Source organism: Schistocerca piceifrons, chromosome X (genome assembly GCF_021461385.2).
Source record: "Schistocerca piceifrons isolate TAMUIC-IGC-003096 chromosome X, iqSchPice1.1, whole genome shotgun sequence".
In the NCBI taxonomy this organism is placed as follows: Eukaryota; Metazoa; Arthropoda; class Insecta; order Orthoptera; family Acrididae; genus Schistocerca; species Schistocerca piceifrons.
Genome location: NC_060149.1, coordinates 427,625,580 through 427,648,763, shown reverse-complemented (window position 1 = coordinate 427,648,763; position 23,184 = coordinate 427,625,580). Strand labels below are relative to the sequence as shown.

The 23,184-nt window shown below is 40.5% G+C and overlaps 1 protein-coding gene across 1 annotated transcript in view; it reads left to right on the top strand.

Moving 5' to 3' along the window:
• LOC124722947 (spectrin beta chain, non-erythrocytic 2) overlaps nt 1–23,184 on the top strand; it is a 315,201-nt gene that overhangs the window by 115,064 nt on the left and 176,953 nt on the right. Inside the window, exons 13-16 of the mRNA XM_047248111.1 lie at nt 219–396; nt 8,606–8,806; nt 13,280–13,492; nt 15,910–16,110. Of these exons, the coding sequence (XP_047104067.1) occupies nt 219–396; nt 8,606–8,806; nt 13,280–13,492; nt 15,910–16,110 (793 nt within the window). The remainder of the gene's footprint in view (nt 1–218; nt 397–8,605; nt 8,807–13,279; nt 13,493–15,909; nt 16,111–23,184) is intronic.

Below are 23,184 nucleotides of genomic sequence, written 5' to 3'. Positions count from 1 at the left end.
TGGAAATCAGGGAATTTCACTTCGGGAAACTTGTGGCAACTCAGGTTATATAAATTTGTATAAAGGTAACTATAATGATAAAATAGTTTTCAAAGATTCAGTTACATGCAGTGTCTCCATTTGTAACTAAGGAACATCCAACACAATTTATTTTAGCCACTGTGGGACTGACAGCTGGGCATTAGAAACTTTTAAAGAATTTCTATTCTGTGTTTCAGCCTTGTGCAGAGCAGTGAAAATAGGAGGGCACGCCTTGAAGAAGCTAGAAACTTTTTTCAGTTTTTGCAAGACCATGAAGAGGAAGAATCATGGCTCATTGAGAAACAACGTATTTGCAAAGCTGGAATATCAGCAAAGGATTTACGAGCTGTCTTGAGCTTACAACAGAAGCATAAGGTATTGTATTCATATTAAACTTTAACAAGTTAACGTTTAAAGTGATCAAAAAAGTTTGCTTTGTCTGTGCTTTCAGTTAGTGGGCTCTCTGACACTGAAGGTACCTGGTAATTTAATATGTGCTGTGACCTGTGAGATGATTGTGTGTAGTGTTTTTATGCAATTTCTTTTTGGGTCTTCATTTTAAGATATCTAATAACTGAAAGATAAAAGCTCTACACCAGTGTTGCACTGTATTGAGAAAAACTTATTGATATTAATAGTTTTTCAAGAATTGAAGCTAGAAACAGCAACGTAATTAATAACTGTCAGTCAGGTACTTGTGATTGATTTTGGCTCATTTGATCATATTCTGAGAATCGATTTATAAATCAGAGCAGTTTTATATTTTTGAATCGGTTTTTGTACACACCTGCATACTTCTGCTGTGATTTATTTGAATTTTATGATGTATTTAATATCAGTTTTCTTCTCTAATTTGTGCAGTAATACTTTTTAAGAAAGAGAAATCAACATTGTTCAGATTTTTGACTTTGATTCATGCCATAAAGTTGTTAGCACAAATTTTCTTATGACACTTTAGGCAGTAAATCTATATTTATAACAGAGAAGCTGAATTTCAGAAATAAATTCAATTTAATGGTTTGGTTACACTTGTCATCTTCAACTAGGAAACTGAATTTTTGTCCTTGATATGTCGACTTCTTTCTCATTTCTTTATGGTAACTTCTGTAGATGACCTTTGCATTTTATGTAAACATTCCTTGACCATCAGTTTCTACATCATGAGTGGATAGTATTACACCATACTACCATCAGCATTGTTATAGCATCTTTTAGGGTGTGTTTCATTGAAAGCTTTAGTAACTAACAATAATGACAGACCTTTTTTTTTTTTTTTTTAGGCCATTACAATTTCCTGTTTGTTTGTCTTTCATTTAAAACTGATAACATAAATGTCGTGTGTTTGGGTACAAGAATCCAACTGTGGTGTTTTTAATCACTAATCCTTTTAAAGTAATTCAGCTCTGAGTAAATAGTTTGATTCCCAGTTCTTATAATTCAGTGAGGTTACTGGGTTTAATTTTTGTTTAAACGCATTTTTAAAATAAAAGGTTCTTTTGTGTGGTTGAATTTAATATATCAATATAGTGGTCATTAGAAATGACTGATTAAATGTGTTTCAGCTGCTATTCCCAAAAGAACTAAAAATGGTAGCTCAAAAATCTCTGGGTTCAGTTAAGTATATGAACAATTGACAATGAAATATCTGCAGTGTCTATTAACTGTTGTTTGTGATAAATGGTGTTTGCACAATAGTTCTACTCCAACACTGTCCTAAAGGGTATACACTCTTTGATTGATCATGTGACTGCAGGAGAACAATGGACACATGTCCTGTACAAAGCAAACTTTCCTTGTGATCAAGGGTGCCGCATATTTCATGGATGCAACATAATTAAAGTGAAAATGAAAAAAGAACATGAAACAAACTTTCATATATGTCAGTGGGGAACTTGTGCTCAGCTTGTCCCACACGATGCACAAAAGGAGAAACGGAATCCAGAAAATGCTTCTGTACTGTATGGTGACTCAATCTGCAGTGCTGTTGCTTTTTGATGACCAGCGCCCATGCACACTACACATGTTGTGAGAATTTCGTCTATAGATAAGTGCGCATGCTGGTGGATACCTGACACAGCTAGCTTGTCAGCCATAAGGAGCTTTGGTCTGTTTACACATTTGTGACACGACTGCCACACAGATTCCCCCTTGGAGAGTGGAGGTCTGTTCAAACATTTCTATGGCACAGACATCCCCTTAGAGAGCGGATCTTTGGCGCTGTGAGAAAGCGCGGGCATCCACCCTGCAGCTGACGTGTGTGATGGATGTTTAGGTTTTGCGCACTTCATTGTGAGGTCAACGTGAGCCGAATGGTGGCAGGCCGGTCAGCAATGAGTGGACAGTGGCACTTGACTCAGTGCATGGTTTCGGCTAGGTTCATGATGGGCATGTCCCTGTGCTGCTGGTGAGTTGCAGTTAATACACAATAATGAAATAAAATGTTCATGAAGTTGCACATTGTGTGGAACACTTTAAAATAACACGGGTGTTCCAGCAGTCATGAGCTGCACTATTCAGACTTCACAGACACTCTTTCGCAGTGGGACAGTGCGGGTTTTGATCTGGCCTCAATGCTTTGGCATGGCAGGGGCACAGAGACTATGTGAAGTGTCTATATTCGCACAAGAACCTTGTCATCCCAACTTGAATATGGCTGTGGAACTGTGATGGACAAGCCTGGCAGCACGGAGGTTAGTGTCTGGAGCTTGATATGAATCAAAATGGAAAACTGGCATGTAAATTAATCTGTCCTCAACACTTGACACTGTGAAATCACAGGGATGAGAATACGAGTTCAGGAGCTGTTACAAACAAGCTGCCAGTTATTTTGGAGGTGGTTTCTGGAGCTCAACTGGAGACAATGTGCTGATGATGTAGCCCACTGGAGACAGGGTGTCTACAGCAAACAGTGGCTGGGGTTTTATGATGCAGCATGGGCACTTGAAATGGACATGGTGGCCAGTGCATGTGACGTAGTCTGCTAGCAGCTTCCATAGTGGTGGGCCAGTTGCCTGTGGAAGGCACGGCCTGTGTGGCTGGCAAATGGTGTGGTGCTGAGGCACACATGGTGGCGTGATGATAGCTGGTGGCAGGCGTGCATCATTGGCGGCCACGGGTGCGGGCTCTGTCTGACTGATGGCAGAGGAAGCATAATCTGTTGACATGTATTCCGCTGGATCGAAGAAATGAACAGCAGCAAGAGTGGTCAAGACGTAAGCTGGCTTGACTCGATCTATGGACATCTCACTTGGCTTGATGTTGCATCCAATGTCGAGCACTCTCTCATAGTGTGGTTCGTAGTAGGTTGGGTGAAGTTGGGCGATATGTGTGAACAGTCCACAGTCAGACTGGTGGCTGCAGTCCATTGTGATGTGACTTGGGCAGTCAAAGTACACCATCGAGATGCCAACAAATGTGGTGGCGATGGTCTTGGCAGTGATTTCCGCTATGGGTCTCACCTCTGGTCAGCGAGTGAAGCAGTTCAGCATTGTCAGCAAGTGCCACAGGATGCAGGGACAGCATGTTGCATTAGGAAAGATGCCAGTAGGTGCATGGGTGTGACTCCTGATTTTGACATGCTGGCATGCAGTGCAGGTGTGTACTCATTGATGGCAGTCTTTCCAGAGTTCTGGGCAGATGAAATGCATTTCCATGAGCGGCACAGTGGAGTTTATGCAGGGATGTGACAGCCCATGGATGTGGTCAAAAACACTGCATCAAAATTTCTCTGGGAGAAATGAGCAGTATTTGTCTGTCGAAATGTTGCACAAAATCTTGCAGGCATAGCCTGCAATGGGAACTAGCGTGAGTTGTAGGCTGCTAGAGGTGGAGTGGCTGAGGCTGTCCAGCTGTGTGTCATCCTCCTGTTCTTTGACGACAGCCCCAAAGTTAACAGGAGAAGAGATAAAGGCACAAGTGCAGGGCAAGCAGTCAGTGACAATATTGTCAGTTCCAGAAATATGCCGGATGTACAGGAAAATCTGGACATATACTCCAGCTGCTGGAATTAGTGCAGCATACACTTGCACTATTTTTCTGAAATGCTTGAGTTAGGGGCTTGTGCATCGTGGAAACAATGAAGGAAAGGGCTTCTACAAGTGGGCAGAAGTATTTCACTGCCTCAGACACCACAAGCAATTCACGGTTGTAAGCACTCCAGGCATGTTGCGACTCTGATAGCTTTTGTGAGAAGAAGCCAAGTGGCTGCCAGCTACTACTGATACGTTGAAACACTGCACCTATGGCAGTCCACAACAATGGCCAGTTAAGCATTGTGCAGTAGGTGAATGACCAGCATTGCTTCTGCGAGTATCTACTGGAACACAATAAAGCTTTTCTCTGTTGCGTCTGTCCACATAATAGAAGTCCTTATCTTCGACGTGGGGCCACATGGCACCACAATCAGAGATTCCAGCATTGCAGCAGCATTAGGCAGTTGGTGCCGATAAAAAAATTTCTGATACCAAGGTAGCAGCGTAAGTCTCTGTGTGTTTGTGGGTGCAGCATGTTCAATATTGCCTGTACCTTGTGTGGTAGTGGCATGGATCTGCTAGGGGCGATTAATGCTCTAGAAACTCGATTTCTGTGATCCCAAATATACTCTACTCTTAAAGGGGTCAATGATGATGCTGGCATAGCTCAGGTGCCGAAATGTGGGTGGTGGTGGTGGTGGTGGTGGTGCTGGTGCTGGTGGAGGTGGAGTAGTAGTATGGGGGAGTTTGAAAAGACCAGGATGTCATTGAGATGTGCAAATCAACATGGTAAACCTCATAAGATACCATTCAGGAAACACTACCAGCTCTGGGCAGCATTACGAAGGCCAAAAATCATGTACAAGCTCTCAAAAAGGGCATGATAATTGCCATTTTTGGAATGTCTTAAGGTGCCCCAGGAGCCTTCTTGAAAGCCTTCGCATAATTAATTTTGCTAAACATAACTGAGCCTGCAAACATGTGACTGAAATCCTGCGGGTGCGATTCCAGATATCAGTTCAACACTATTTGTGAATTTAAGCCACGATAGTCCCTGCATGGTCGCCATGAATTGTTTTTCAGGATGCCTTTTTGCAGCATAGCATTGAACTCGGCCTTTTCTACTGTGAGTCTATTTGCCATGAGTTGATGCAGACAGCATGAGGTGGGTGGGCCGGGCATTTAACAGTTTGGTGGACCGTCAAATGTTTGATGTGCATCAGGAGAGAGAGAGAGAGAGAGAGAGAGAGAGAGAGAGAGAGAAGCTTACAGTCACATCCACACACTATGTCCAGGATATAGGCTATGGCGGTGGTGTGGTACTGCGAATTGAGGAGGTACATGTTTGCCATAAATATTTATTTTACACGAAAGCGTGTATGAACAATTGACAGTGAAATGTTTGCAATGTCTATTAGCTGGTGATTGTGGTAAACAGTGTTTGTCCAATAGTTCCACTTGAACACTGTCTTGGAAGATACACATTCTTCAGTGACAAGCACATCAACTGATCGGATGACTTCAGGAGAACAACAGAAATGTGTTCAGAACAAAGTGAACTTTCCATGTGATCACGGAGCACTGGTATTTTATGGATATGATGAAATGGAAGTGAAAATGAATGGAGAGTGCAAAACAAACTTCTGTACGCATCAGTGGGGAACTCGCTCTCAGCTGATCCTATGTGGTGCATGGGTTGGAGAAATGGAATCTAGAAAACACTTCTGTACTGTATGGTGGCTCAGCTCGCACTGCTGTTGCTTTTTGCTGACCCATACTTGTGTGCACCACACACGTTTCCTGAATTTTGCTGATTAGTAAGTGTGTGTGCAGGTGGAACCTGACTCAGTTAGCTTGTGCGAGTCATGAGAAGCTATGGTCCATTCAGACATTTCTGCAGTGCGGCTGCGACACACACTGTCTCAGCTTGAATGAACTTGAACATTGTATTGATTAGGAAACCTACATTACTCATAAATGTATGTGTAAATAGATCATTTTGAGATCATAACCTACTTAAAGTGTCATACGTAATGAGACTTGAAAAAGAGCCTGTCTGTGATCTTAAAAAGTATTGGTAATATTCTGTAGCAATTTTTTTTCTCCGTGATACTCTTTTTATAAGGACTTAGCTCTTAAATTGACATTGATGTGCTGTTAGTTATTGGACTGGTTTTACAATGGCTATTATGCTATCATTGTTAAATGAATGTGGCAATTAATGTTTTATTGGCACTTATATATTCAGACATCACATTTTTATAGGTGGAAGTAACTGAATTGAGTGTTCAAGTAATCATCAGCTTGACTACTTAAGAAGCCCTGTTCATTTAAAATGCATTGCACTATAATTCTGGAGTGCACTTTATCATAGTACAGTTACATAATGACAAATAAAAAGAAAAAAGAACATTATTTTTATGGATCATATTGCAGGATCCAATGTCAAAGATATTCGTGTAAGCAAAGGCAAATGCAAAAAAAAAAAAAAAACAATCATGGAATAGTTTTATTTCTGTTTCAGTTCCTTAAATTCCAGAGACAATTCAAATAATAGAAAGACATTCACTGAAAAACAGGCTAACCCTCAGATGTAAAAGCCACCTGTTGCTGGATATGGGAACTATCAAAATTGACATTAGTCTTACCCCTGCGTGATATTTAGGGGTGAGAACAATATCAATTTTGATAGTTCCCATACCCAGCAACGGATGACAAGCTTATCTCTAAGTTTCACGTTTGAGGGTTAGCCCATTTTTTTCTGTGCATGTCTTCATATATTCTGTAGCATTTAGGTGCCCTAATTCATATATCACAATGTGAAAGGAATATCGTTTTGGCATATTTTATGTATTACAGGAATTTAGGAAAACAGTACCACTGATTCAGCAGCGTAGCTTTTTAAGAGACTGAGTATCACTCAGTGATGTGTTCTACATGACACTATGTATCTTTTGTATAGCTTCTTGGAATAAATGAAACTACACAAAATTTTTATTTGTGATTCCCATATTTTTTGGAATGTGTGTTTGATTCCCATATTTTTTGGAATGTGTGTTTAAGCAGTATCATTTTCCCTTTCCAGTAAAAGCACAGACATCATTTACCTTGGGGTCTGTATTTAGTTTTTGCTTGATGAAGAAATGAGAGTAGCAAGGAGCAAAACTTTATTTGGAGGGAGATCTCCTCCTAGTGTTGCTAAAACATTATAAGTCTTAAGTGACACTGACTTCAGTGATATTATCAATGAAAAAGACAAGCCAATTTTATTGGAGGACCGAAATTAATTACTTTTGAAAAAGTGGCTACAAAATATCTATTAACTCCACTATTCTTTCATTAACCCTTTCATTGCTACATGTGTGTTCTCTGCGTTTCATGTTGAACGTGACTTTGTGATAATTGTTCTGCTTGCCTAATGCTGCTACCTGTGCTAGGAGATGGCGTTCCAGCCACTATAAAATACTTACCATTTGATTAAAGAAATGTTTGGTGAAAAGATTTGATATCTGGACATATTCCCTTGATAAACGATTGAATTTCTTTTCATTATTTGCCATAGTTCCTGTACTGCATCAAATTAAGTAAAACATTGCATGGAATTTTAAAGAGTTTGCAGAAGTAAAAATACATTGCGTAAACTTTGTATATGCTTAATTTTCACTCATACAACACTATGTATGAAATGTACTTAAGATATTGAAACATTATTTAAAATTGACAGCAAAAAAATATCTAATTCATTCTTGAGTTATTGGTTTTTATATCCAGCAGAAGGTCATGCATGGTATGCCCTATTCAGTCCTAGCACATTAGGATTCATGTGGTCATAACAATCATCATATTTCCTATACAGTTCAAGATACTGAAATAGTATTTTCTGCAAATGATGGTGCCAAAGAGGCATGTGTGTTGTGTGATAAACACTCAAAACTTTTTAATTTAACAAGGTAAGGAAGTAACATATCCCCAGCAATGAGAGGGTCTGTGGAATGGGATGTGTAAATTCATCAATAATGATTAAGAAAAACCCAGAGACCCCATTTAAACACTTCCTCAGCACCAGGGGAATGGCAGAGCATCACAGTTTAACTCGTTCACAGCAAGCAAAGAGTTGAAGGAAATTGTAAGATCTTTCTATTAGGGAAGAGATGGCTTTTGCAGTTTTAAAGTACATGAGATTTTTTTGCCTTTGTTTAACATCAAACTAATTTCTTAGCATAAATGTCTTCCAGGTATTTTGTAATGTCATGTTGTAATAAAATAACTAATTTAAATTAAATAAATTAAAAATTTGAAATATGATGTGGCAGTATACCCTGGAAACCTTTGTTAAATGATTCTGGCTGTAGAGGCTAACACATTTGCGATTTCATAGCAGTTTTTTGTCTTGAAACATTGCCCCAACTCTGCAGTATTCAGTTTCAGATGAAATGAATATGAATGCCACTTCTCAAAATCAGACCTATATGTATGCATTTATTATTAAATTTAAAAATGTATAAAAATTCCATAATTTATATTTGGTATTTTTCTTTTGTAGTTCTGATGTTATTTAGACATCTTTGACACTGTTATTATTAATCTTAAGAATATTGATAAACAAATTACAGGTTCTTCAAGATGAGATGAAAGCACGTAGACCAAAGTCAGAGCAGTTGTGTGAAGCAGGTCGACGCCTGATTGAAACAAAGCACCCTTCATCAAGCGAAATTCAAGTCCGCATTGATAGCCTTCAAGAACACTGGAAGATGTTACAGGAACTGGCAGCTTTACGAAAGAAGCAGCTAGAAGATGCTGCAGAAGCCTATCAGGTACATCTATTGATATATGTCACGTTACGAAGTGTGAAACATTTCAATAATTATCAACAGTAATTTTGTCTGGTGTGTCATCTTTTAGCTAATATTAATTACTGAAGCATTTCTGTGATGATAATTTTTAAACAGATTATGAGATTATGAGCATTTGAATAATTGCAGACATATTACTAAACACAACAATCATTCCAGTTGATTATACGTGTGCAACAGAAATTTGGAAAACTTACTAAAAGAGGACTCATTGGTTTATAGATAAAATTACTATCGAGCCCCATGCTATAACCAACCTCCCTCTTCCCACCTATCCAGCCTTCCAGCAGAACCACACCTGCATCCTCTTCCACATTTCACTCCTGTAAGTCTGCTAAAAATATCAACTATTTTGATGGATTTGAGAGGTATTTTGGTCTATTTGAACTACTTTATTTTTGATTACCATTAGCACTACTTGTAAGTCTCCTCAGTAGATTACTGGGATTTTCTAGCAGTTCACCCTACATTACATGATTTAATGTGGATGCCCTGGGTAGAAATAGCTACATAATAGCCTCCAAAGACACACCTAATATACAATGAGGTGACAAAAGTCATGGGAATTCTTCTAATATCCTGTTGGATCTCCTTTTGCCTGCACAGTGCAGCGACTCGACATGGCATGGACTCAAGAAGTCATTGGAAGTCCCCTACAGAAATACTAAGCTGTGCTGCCTCTACAGCTGCCCATAATTGCGAAAGTGTTGCCAGTGCAGGATTTTGTGCATGAACTGACCCATCAATTGTGTCCCACAAATGTTCGATGGGATTCACGTTGGGAGATTTGGGTGGTCAAATCGTTCACTCGAATTGTCCATAATGTTCTTCAAACCAGATGTGAACAGTTGTGGCCTGGTGGCATGGCGCATTGTCATCCGTAAATTGTTTTGGAACATGAAGTCCATGAATGGCTGCACATGATCTCCAAGTAGCCAAACATAAGCACCTCCAGCCAATGATTGGTTCAGTTGGACCAGGGGATTGAAGTCTTTTCCATGTAAACACAGCCCACACCATTATGAAGCCACCACCAGCTTACACAGTGCCTTGTTGACAAGTTGGGTCTACGGCTTTGTGGGGTCTGCGCTGCACTAGAACCCTACCATCAGCTCTTAGCAACTGAAATTGGGACTCATCTGACCAAGGTACAGTTTTCAAATTGTCTAGGGTCCAACAGATATGGCCATGAGCACAGGAGAGGTGCTGGAGGCGATGTCATGTTGTTAGCAAATGCACTCACATCAGCCGTCTGCTACCATACCTCATTAACACGAAACTTTGCCGACTGTCCTAATGGATACATTTGTCACATGTCCCACATTGATTTTTGCAGTTATTTCATGCAGTGTTGTTTGTCTCTTACCACAGACAACTTTATGCATATGCCACTACTCTCAATTGTTAAGTGAAGGACATTGGCTACTGTATTGTCCATGGTGAGAGGTAAAGCCTGAAATATGGTATTCTCATCACTCTCTTGACATTGTGTTTCTTGGAATATTGAATCCCCAAACAATTTCTGATGTGGAATGCCCCATATGTCTAGCTCCAACTACCATTCCATGCTCAAAGTCTGTTAGTTCCCTTTGTATGGCCATAATAAAGTCAAGAAACCTTTCAACATGAACCATGTGAGTACAAATGACAGCTCTCCCAATGCACTGCCCTTTTATACCTAGTGTACATGATACTACTGCCATCTGTATATGTGCATATAGCTATCCCTTGACATTTGTCACTTCGGTGTACACTCTTAAATGCACAAAAAATTGCCATCGGCAGTTACAGCCAGATTCAGTCAAGGTGCCATACATGTTCACGGATAAATGCTATGTCTTGGTCATTTGATACACTTATGGATGTGCGATACATAGATTCCCACGCAATATGCTTGACAAAGAATCCATGGGGGTTGAAACTGTTTACAATAGGAGAAAAGCAATAAATACAGCTGCTCTTGCATAAAACAATAAAAAAGGGTATAAACAGTATTTATTCCATAGTGGTAATTTTGGCACCTGATGTCACCACCTCTTCCATTGCTGTGGAGGCAACAAAATCGAGGGAGAAAGAATTACTGATGGCTTGCGAACTTTTTAGATAGTTCCGTGCAGTTGTTTAATAATAATAATAATAATAATAATGATGATGACAAGAAAGATAATTTATTGTTAAAGAAATACCTTAGAAAATTATGGACATTAAAATAACCATCTGTTACCAGAATGTGAACATTGTACATTGCAATCATGTATGTTCAGTTTCCTCTTGTCGGTCTACATGAATACACTAGGAGAGGCTAAGCTTCCTTGTAGGATTACTTGAAATAAAGTAAAACATCATTCAGGAGTAATCTTCTTGTAAAATAACGTCTCTCACATTAGACATTATCCAACATGTGGTGGCAGTATTCTGCTGCATATCCTAATGCAATTAGTTATATTTACGTGTTCATCATTCACTGTGTAATAGCCAATGAGAGTACACAATTTGAAGTAAGACAGCTGCATCACCACACTTTGAATCCAGCCACTGTATTCATGAGCCCTGTATCACTGTCAGCAGGTTATTCTTGACCCGTGTGGAGGAAACGAGTTTGGTGTTGTAGGCGGGGACATGATGTAGTGGTTCCGAGCACATTGTGCAATGATGGATAAGGTGATATCAAGGTATTGAAGAATCCATTGGTACTATGAGTGCTGGATGTTTGGCATGTAAGACCACCACATCATGACAATGAACTTGTGAATACATTACAATAAAATCCATTTTTGAAGGAGGTGCAGCTGAAACATACCACTGTGTTTCTTGATCAGTGGGTATGGCTCAGCAGTAACTTTAGGACTATGGACTGCAAAATACATGTGCAACCATTGAAGGAGAGTCTCCATGATGAAAATTGACCCTGCTGATTAGCATTTGCCAAGGACAGTATCAACCATGACTGCCAGAATGTAACATTTTTTTGACAAATCAGTATTTGAGATTGTTGATTTTCCCAAAATATACTATTGATCCAATTTGATCCATTATAAATGGTCTGTGATAGCCTGCAACTGTGAAAACAATGGGTTTGTTTATAAATAACTTTTCTGCTACCAGTCATGATTTTCTTTTATTTATATTTTACACAATGACTTTCAGGAAATGATTTCTGTTTTCAAGTACGTTTTTCTCTGTGAAATGTGTCATTTTTACATAATGTTTTTATGTGTTAGATTCTGCTTAATTCTGTTGACTTTACTGCATTATGTAAAAGTCACATAATTTTTACTTGGTTATTGGTCTTTATATGTAGTTTGTGGTGAAATTTGGAAACTGTATGGTTCATTTGTGCAGAGTCTAACATGTGTGAGACTTAAGTTATATTCAACATTATGATCCTGAAGGATTAATTAGTTTCCCACGGGATGAGTCAGTAATTATGCAGAAGTGTTTTGCAGAACGGAATGAGAGGTTTGTTCTTAACTATAACATACAAGCAGAGCCAAAATTCCTTGCACAAGAAAACTGGTTCATTCTGTTAAATTCATATTTTCTGTGGGTTAAATTTAATTAAGAATGACCGAAGCAGTACAAAAAATTACTTTAATTGGGATCCAAACTGAATCATCCTGCCATGTGGTTGCTTTCCAGCATGTTTACCATGCCACCCTGTTATCAAGACTTCATAGTGATTACTGTGAAATTGCAGTAATTCTTACAGGTGTTCTGCCCTTGACTCCATCTCATGATATCAACTGCATTTCCTATGTCTGTAGTCCCCTGAATGACATGGTGCAGTTTTCTTCATTTTAAAGATTATGTCTTTATGATGAGTATCAAGAAGCTGTTAAACCTTCAGTTATTTCAATAACACCCACAAGTAAAAGTTCCTATACTTTAATGAACAGTACTGTATGCCCTCTAACGTGATTCTCCTGCATAATGTCACGTGTAGTTAAGATGTTAGCTATACGGAAAGACTGAACTTTTTCCCAAACACACACACACACACACACACACACACACACACACACACACACACACACACACACACACGAGAAAGTAATCTGTAAGAAACTAAATGTACCTTTTAAATAATGGTCAGAGACACTCTCTTTTTGAAAGATTTCTAGTCCTATTTAACAGATCTTTACCATTTAAATTATGGTCAGAGACACTGTCAAAAAGATTTATAGTTCTTTTTAACAGGTCTGTTTGAATGTCCTCATCTGAAGCTTAGAGTTTCTTTTGAATCAGAGCAAGCTGAAATAAGCACATTCAACTTTTTTGAAATCCACACCTTTATTGTAAGTCAACTAATAATGACCAAGAACAGTTTGACATGAAACTTTAAGGTACATGACACACAGTTTTCCCCCCTATATGTAGCATCATAGGTTTACATTTTGAAATACTGAAAAGCCTTCTTAATATTGTATTTGCTAGTTCTACACTGACGCAAATGAAGCTGAATCTTGGTTAAATGAGAAGATGGCTCTTGTTGCATCCACTGACTTTGGTGAAGATGAACCCAGTGCTCAGGCTCTGCTGCAGAGGCATCGTGATTTGCAAGGAGAGCTATATGCATACAAAGGTGACATCCAGAGTCTCAACACACAAGCAGAGAAGCTTGTGAAAGCAGGAATATCTACACTTGAGGTAAGAAGAAAGCAGTGTTCTTAATACCTAAATTAAATGTTGATTAAATTTGATACTTTGACTAACTAAAATTCTGTTAAGTGATTCTATTTTCTTTTTCTTCAACATAGTTTTTACCATTTTGATTTAATTTCTCTGTTAGTTGCCATCTCTTCTTAAGATCTAAAATAGCCTTCCATTTCATTTCTACTCCTACACTACTTTGCTTCTGGATATTGATTCTGTTTTAGCTTGCAATAAATGAATGATGTACGTTGAGTACGCTCATTTTTTTCTCTGTGTTATACGAGGTCTGTTCAAAAGATTCCAGAACATTTGTAATTTTGCACCAGTGGTGTGTTGGAGCAAAATGCGGTTGGCATCCCTGCACACACCTGTGTTTATTGTGCAATTGCTGGAAGTATCATTGTTGTTTATCTGTTGGTTATTGTTCAGTGCTATATTGGGTAGAATGTTGTGTCTCACAGTTTGTGAATTTCAAGATGGCAGAGTTAGAGGAGCAATGCGTCTGCATTAAAGTTTGTGTGAAACTCAAGGAAACGTTTACAGAGACATATGACATGATGCAGGAAGCCTACAGTGATGTGTGCTTAACCCATACTTGGTGTTAGGAATGGTTCACATGGTTTACAAATGATCGGACAGAAGTTAAAAATGAACGTCATTCTGGACGCCTTTCGACATCTACCAACGACGCTCATGTCAGGAATGTCAATGAAACTGTGCATTCCAGTTGAAGACTGACTGAGAGAGTGCAGAAGAATGTAACATTTCAGTTGGATCATGTCATGAAATCCTGACGCAGTATTTTGGAATGCATTGCGTTGCTGCCAAATTCGTCTAACAGCTCATAAGTCGAGACCAGAAAGACCTATTCCTTGCAATCTGTGAAGAACTTTTGGACTGCACAAATGAGAAAGAAATATTCCTTAAGAGAATCCTAACTGGTGATGAGATGTGGGTCTAAATGAATGATATACGTCGAGTATGCTCATTTTTTTCTCTGTGTTATATGAGGTCTGTATGATGTTGAGACCAAAGTTCAGTCTTCACAGTGGATTGAGAAAGGTTCTCAAAGACCAAAAAGAGCTCGTCACATCAGGTCAAATGTCAAAGCCATGCTGATAGTTTTCTCTGACTTTGAAGGATTAGTCCATCATTAATTCATGCCACAGGCACAAACTGTTAATTGATGGCACTGTCAGGACACATTGTGGTGCCTACAAGAAAATGTCAGAAGGAAATAGCCTGAAGCGTGGTGAGACAATTCATGTCTCTTGCATCACCATAACGCACCCACACATTTATCGTAGTTACTGTGTGACTACTGCACAAAAATCGAAGTCACTGTGCTGCCTCATCCTCCGTACTCTCCAAACGTGGTCCCTCCAGACATTTTTTTTTAAATTTCCGAAGTTGAAAACACCATTGAAAGGATGAAGGTTTGCAATGATAGATGATATAAAAGAAAGTTTGCAGACAACACTTGGTGTGATCCATGTACCAAGATTGCTTCTAGAAGTGAAAACGGTGTTGGGAGCAGTGTATCAATTGTGGACGAGAGTATTTCGAAGGAGACCATAGACAATAAGTAAAAGCTAAGAGTAGAAAAATTTTTTGGTCAAAACTCTGGAATTTTTTGAACACATCTACCCAAAATAAGGTAATTTTGTGATTTTTCATGCTGCGTAATTTGCCTAAATGTTGATGCCATGATAGGGCTAGCAAGTAGTAATTAATAATATTCTATTGTGTTCTCAAAAGATCCCTCTATTACACTATCTGATTCTTGTTCACGTTATCAGTGTCTTTTTGTCGCGGGGGAAAGGGGAAGGTGTAAATCTTGAATGTAGCATCTGAGTGATCTCTATAAAGTCCAGTTGGGCAACAGTATAGCAAAACAGTCAATTTATTTCTATTGCACAGATTTCAGGTGTTTAGGGAATTTTTGTTTACCTAGCAGTATAGTTGGTTATTTAAAATTTTCTGAGAATTGCAGTTTCATTTTTTAAAGAAAAATTGATATTCGAAGGCGTTTTTTAAATTATTTGTGAAGCACACAAAATGGGACATAGTGATCACAACTGCTCAACACCTTAGTGCAGTGCAGATTATGAAAGAATTTGTTTGTCAACAAATATTACACACAAAACAACAGCCATTGCTTTCTTTCTCTTATTTCCACAACTAAAAAATATTAGTTACATAATTCATGAATGTTAATCACCAGTTTAACAATGAAATTTTTATTTAAAATTTCAGTAAACAATAAATGAAACAACTGATACATTTTAATTTTTGGTTTGTAGTATTCAGAGTAGTTCTCTTTTCAAAAGTGTTGTAAATTGTAGGACATAGGTCACAGTTTGTAGCCACATGACACCACAGTAAACTGAATATTTTTTCTTGCTTTACAGCTGTCGAGTGAACCAGAAATTGCACCCGAACTGGAACAAGAGGAGTGGGTGGATGAAATGCGCCTCGTACCACAGGAGTACTGGGATGAAGAACCTGTTGAGCGTGTTGAGGAGAGAGTAGTAGTAGAGGAAAGAGCAATTCCACAAGTCATGGGTATATATGACTTCAGTGGCCAAGGCATGCATATGAAGAAGAAAGAGGTAAAAGTCCTTTTACCAAGTAATGTATAGCTCCTGTAAAATAATTTAGACTTATAACTGACAGCCATACTGTTGTAGAGATCCATGAAGGCATTAGAAGAATCTTCCACTCATCATGCCTTTGGAAATGTTTGATATTTCAGCCTTATTTGATCTATATTTTTCTCTCTTTCCTCATTTTTGGATGCTATATGGGCTGCCTCACACCATGTTGCTGAAGGACAGTGAAGAAATCACAACAAAATATGAGTATGGCACAGATATTTGAGATGTGAGAGGATTGGAGGAAACTTAGAAGTGGAGTGGTAACACAGAACTTAACAAACACACAAGACAAGGCTGAAAGGATAACAGATGCCTTTTTGGGCTGTTGAATGTTGATGGAAGCCATTGAAAATTTCTGTTGCACCTTTTAGCAGATTACATTATGGAAGTCAAAAATGAAATGCTTTCTAAAGTGGTGTCTAGCAGGACTCTTTAGCACGGTGAATGTAATTTCCTAAACAATTTCCCGTGTGGTATGTTAAAATGAGGAGCAATGATGAGTAGGTAAAAATATAGCAGAATTTATGGAGCAAATATTTTACTGGCAAAGGCAAATAATAATACAAAGAAATTATCAGTATGGGATCAATAAATTCACATTGCACTATAAACGACTTAAGTTGCGTAGCAACACAGCCATGTAATAATAATAATAATAATAATAATAATAATAATAAATAGGAACAAAATTATAAATGAAGAACAAAAAGGCTGTTGCAAAGGAGCACGAGGATGCAAAGAGCAACTGATAATAGATGCAGAGGTGACATATCGAGCTAAAACTAAACAAAGGTCGCTACACTATGCATACATTGATTACCAAAAAGCTTTTGATAGTGTACCCCACTCATGGTTACTACAAATATTGGAAATATACAAAGTAGATCCTAAATTGATACAGTTCCTAAACATAGTAATGAAAAATTGGAAAACCACACTTAATATCCAAACAAATTCAAATAATATCACATCACAGCCAATACAGATTAAGTGTGGAATATACCAAGGAGACTCATTAAGTCCTTTCTGGTTCTGCCTTGCTCTGAACCCACTATCCAACATGCTAAATAATACAAATTATGGATACAATATTACTGGAACATACCCACACAAAATCACACATCTGCTATACGTGGATGATCTAAAACTACTGACAGCAACAAATCAACAACTCAACCAATTACTAAAGATAACAGTAGTATTCAGCAATGATATAAATATGGCTTTTGGAACAGACCAATGTAAGAAAAATAGCATAGTCAAGGGATAACACACTAAACAGGAAGATTACATATTGGATAACCACAGTGACTGCATAGAAGCGATGGAAAAAACAGATGCCTATAAATATCTAGGATACAGACAAAAAATAGGAATAGATAATACAAATATTAAAGAAGAACTAAAAGAAAAATATAGACAAAGACTAACAAAAATACTGAAAACAGAATTGACATCAAGAAACAAGACAAAAGCTATAAATACTTATGCTATACCAATATTGACCTACTCATTTGGAGTAGTGAAATGGAGTAACACAGACCTAGAAGCACTCAATACACTTACACGATCACAATGCCACAAATATAGAATACATCACATACATTCAGCAACTGAAAGATTCACATTAAGCAGAAAGGGAGGAGGAAGGGGATTTATCGACATAAAAAGCCTACATTATGGACAGGTAGACAATTTAAGAAAATTCTTTATAGAACGAGCAGAAACTAGCAAAATACACAAAGCAATCACTCATATAAATACATCGGCTACACCACTGCAATTTCATAACCATTTCTACAACCCTTTAGATCACATAACATCAACAGATACGAAGAAAGTAAATTGGAAAAAGAAAACACTACATGGCAAGCACCCGTATCATCTAACACAGCCACACATCGATCAAGACGCATCCAAGACATGGCTAAGAAAAGGCAATATATACAGTGAGACAGAAGGATTCATGATTGCAATACAGGATCAAACAATAAACACCAGATATTACAGCAAGCATATTATTAAAGATTCCAATACCACAACAGATAAATGCAGACTTTGCAATCAACAAATAGAAACAGTAGATCACATCACAAGCGGATGTACAATACTAGCAAATACAGAATACCCCAGAAGACATGACAATGTAGCAAAAATAATACATCAACAGCTTGCCTTACAACATAAACTTATAAAACAACATGTTCCCACATACAAGTATGCACCACAAAATGTACTGGAGAACGATGAATACAAATTATACTGGAACAGAACCATTATAACAGATAAAACAACACCACATAACAAACCTGACATCATACTCACCAATAAAAAGAAGAAATTAACACAACTAATCGAAATATCCATACCCAATACAACAAATATACAGATGAAAACAGGAGAAAAATTGAAAAATACATCCAACTGGCTGAGGAAGTCAAGGACATGTGGCATCAGGATAAAGTTGACATTATACCAATTATACTATCAACTACAGGAGTCATACCACACAATATCCACCAGTACATCAATGCAATACAGCTACATCCAAACTTATATATACAACTACAGAAATCTGTAATTATTGACACTTGTTCAATTACCTGAAAGTTCCTAAATGCAATGTAACATATACCGTACAGTTAAAAGGAAGTCACGCTTGATCAAGGTCCGTGTCACCTGCCATTTTTAACCAGACATAACGTCTGAGACAAGAAATAAATAAATAGGAAATAATAATAAAAGGAAATGCAATGTAACATATACCGTACAGTTAAAAGGAAGTCAGGCTTGATCAAGGTCCACGTCACTTTCCATTTTTAACCAGGCGTAATGTCTGAGAAAGGAAAGAAATAATAATAATATACATCTAAAAGAAACAATATTTTATGCAGTTCAAGTGAGAGATGTTGTAAACCACTTTTATCCAAATCCACTGGGAGAGAATCGTGGATCAACATACTAGTAACCACACTTTGTACCTGGCTAGTCATCGACATTATAGATGAAAGAGCAAGGCAAAAAAACATACATCTTTTCTACAAAAAAGATTGGTGGTAACAAGGAAAGGAAATAATCATGGGGCATCTGTAGATTCCCTGAGGTAATTACTGTTAATGGGTATAAATTAAAGCTCACAAAGATGAGACCCAGTGGTAGTCCATACTGTGGTGCCCTCTCATTTTCCATTACGATGCACCAACATACTTGATAGGTTGTAGGGGCCAGGTTGGAATGGCCACATAAACCAAAAGAGTTGCTTACAGATTACCATGTTTCCTTGGATGTTCCATGTTAAACAGAACCTTGGCTAAAAATGTCAAGGAACCTGCAAACGATTATCTCCAGTAGCTGAAGTATGACCCTTTCAAGTATAAGTGTTATCACCATTGTGTAAAATTGCTCATCATGGATCAGTGTAAAATTAAATTAATAATGCTTCACTTTCAGCTGCTGCAGATTTAGGAAAAATAAAAGGTACTGCCATAACACAACTTGCGTTACGATACATATTGTATTTTGATGGGAGTTTTTGTGATTTGAGTAGATAAATACTGTGCACTGTGCTAGAAGTAGTTGAAGCTAGTGCTGAATTTAAGGATCTGTTTAGTAAATACATAATTATACAAAAACATATGAAGTGAGTAGTAACACCAAAACAGTATTTAGAAACAAAGTTAAAGAGGAAAAATGTAAGATTCTTTTGTTTTAGAGAATGTGTACCATACTTTGTTTTTGATAAAATCTTCTCGGGTTAACAGCCGAGTCAGTGTCTTGTTCTCAAGCAACATTTCAGCAAGTATCTTACTTGCCATCTTCAGGCAAAGTGTCGGGTTCACGTCTCATCTGGATCTTTATAGCTGGTGTACCACGGGATTCTCTGCATCCTCAGCGCTGGTCAGGCCAATCAGGCACAAGCGGAATCGGTGCAGCAGCGTGTGGGGAAAGGGGGGGGGGGGGGAGCCGTGGGTGCCGGGTCCTGGCGTCTCATCTCAGTGCGGCCTGTTTATTCCATCTGCCACCACCAACCTGTCTCCATCGGTTCGCTCTCGTCTCATTCTTTATAATGTTGTGTTCCACGAAGAATGAGACAAGAGCACTCTGATGGAGGCAGGTCGGTGGTGGTAGATGGAATAAATAGGCCACACCGAGACAAGACGCCAAGACCTGGCACCTGCAGCTCCACCCCCTGCGGGTCCGGGGTAAGAATAGGCCCGAGGTATTCCTGCCTGTCGTAAGAGGCGACTAAAAGGAGTTCCAACCGTTTCGACCTTCCATGTGATGGTCCCCCTTGGGGTTTGACCTCCATTTTTCAAAATTCTACAGAAGTACGAGCCTTTTGGGGAAGGACGCCTTATGTGGTGTACCACTGGTCCTCAGTGCACTAAAACCTTTGCACTCAGCATTGTACCGGCGTTGTAACCATACCCACTATTCCTCAAATTGGTCCTAAACGCCTGATGGGTTGTACAAGTTACGCCAATAGTGCGTCCCCATCTCCACCTACGATCATGATGGACTTACCATGGCACCAGAAATCCAGCACGGTAGCCAGCCCGTTGTGGTGGGGTCGTCATGTACCCTCTAGGTTGTAGCCCCCTGACAACACAGGGATCGTACTGCCGATACCTGAGCTGCACCCTCCCCACGTCTGCCAAGGAGTAGATGCCCGTCTCCTTGGGGCATCAGGACTCCCGGCAACGGTCATCCTGCCAGGTGGCCCTTGCTGAGGCTGGGTGGCGCCCGTGGGGAGAGCCCCTGGTCGGAGTGGGTGGTATCGGGGCGGACGTTTCGCAGATGAAACGTCAACACGTATCAGGTCGCTCTGCGGCCGAGTCTTTCAAAAGGAAAGGTACTGTTTCTAGTTCTGGTTCTCCTGCCCTTTCCCCCTTGGCCACTCCCTGGGAGGAGGGACAGGCCCGCCGGCTTGGGGCGAAGTACTTCCCCCGCTATTTGGTGTGTTCTCGAACCGATGGGGGGGACGTTCGCCACCTCCAAGCCCATGTTTTTTGTTCAGCACATTGAGGACATCTTCGGGGAAATCGAGGCTCTCAGTAAGATGCGTTCGGGGTCCGTTCTAATAAAGACCACCTCCGCGACACAGTCGGCGGCGCTCCAGGCGTGCAACCACCTAGGGGACATCCCAGTGTCCATTGTCCTGCATCTGGCACTAAATAGGATACAGGGGGTTATTTTTCATCGTGACCTCCTGCTACATTCTGATGAGGAGCTCAGGGCCAACCTGGAGCGCCGAGGCGTGCATTTCGCCCGGTGAGTCCAGTGCGGCCCCAAAGACCATCGCATCGACACCGGGCCCTTTATCCTCGCCTTCGAGGGGGACGTTCTCCCGGAGAAGGTACAGGTGATGTGCTACCGGTGCGACGTGTGACCTTACGTCCCGCCTCCTATGCACTGTTTTCGGTGTTTGCACTTTGGGCACATGTCATCACGGTGTGAGGCTGAGCCCCTTTGTGGCGATTGTGGACGTCCTCTTTGTGAGGAACATACATGCACCCCACCACCTCGGTGCGTTAATTGTCCTGGCATCCACTCGCCTAGATCCTCAGACTGCCCCGCATATCAGAAGGAGAAGAAGATACAAGAACTCAAAACTTTGGATCGGCTCTCTTATTCTGAGGCCAGGAAGAAGCATGACTGCCTCCATCCCGTGCCGTTGACCACTTCGTTTGCCTCAGTTGCGTCCACTCCTTCCGCGGTATCCTCACCCCCCACCCCCCCCCCCCCCCCCCCACCACCTGAGAAGCGATCCTCTTCTCAGGCGTCCATCGGGGAAACGTTCTGGCATTCCAAAACGGACTCCGCGCGTGAGGACCTTCTTCGGGTCCAGCCCACCATCCCTGTGCCTCCTCGGACTTCTAAGAAGGCCTCCAAGAAGAAGTCTCTATCCCCCTCTCCACCCCGGCGCGTTTCGTCTGACGCTCCATCCGCGAGTCGCTGCTCCCGGCCGTCCTCAGTTTCGCCGGGACGCTCTGCTGCCAGGCGCTCATCTGGCCTCTCGTCGGCAAATGATGCTGCCCCTCCTACACAACCAGGGACAGCGGCCGCAGCTGGTGACGACTCGATGGAACAGGATCCGCCTCCCACCGGTTGTAGCGTTGTTCCCGCGAAACCTGGCCCTCTGCGGCCGTCGAGGTGACCAGCTCTTCCCACGTCTCGTTCCCCCTCTTTTTTGACTAGCGATGGCCTTGTTACATTGGAACATAAGAGGTATTCGATCTAATCGGGAGGAATTACAACTGCTCCTCCGCCTGCACTGTCAGCTCGTCCTTGGTCTCCAGGAAACCAAGTTGCGCCCGACTGACCGTATTGCCTTTACCCACTATACCTCGGAGCGGTATGACCTCACCCCTGTGGACGGTATCCCAGCTCATGGTGGGGTCATGTTGCTCGTTCGGGACGATGTCTATTACCATCCCATCCCATTGACCACCCCACTCCAAGCAATAGCTGTCCGTATTACTCTTTCTGCTTTTACTTTTTCAGTTTGTACCATCTACTCTCCATCGTCATCTGCTGTTAGTCAGGCTGACATGATGCACCTGATCGTTCAGCTTCCCCCGCCATTTTTATTGTTTGGCGACTTCAATGCCCATCATCCCCTCTGGGGCTCTCCTGCATCCTGTCAAAGAGGCTCACTCTTGGCGGATGTCTTCAACCATCTCAATCTTGTCTGCCTCAATACTGGCGCCCCGACTTTCCTCTCGGACTCTACTCATACCTACTCCCACTTGGACCTCTCGATCTGTTCTACCACTCTTGCCCGTCGGTTCGAGTGGTATGTTCTTTCTGACACCTATTTGAGCAACCACTTCCCCTGTGTCGTTCGTCTCCTGCACCACACCCCATCCCCACGTCCTTCGAGCTGGAACATACCGAAAGCTGACTGGGGACTTTACTTCTCCCTGGCAACCTTTCCGGACCACGATTTTCTCAGTTGTGACAGTCAGGTCGAATACCTCACGGCTGTTATCATCAATGCTGCCGAACGTTCCATTCCTCGTACTACCT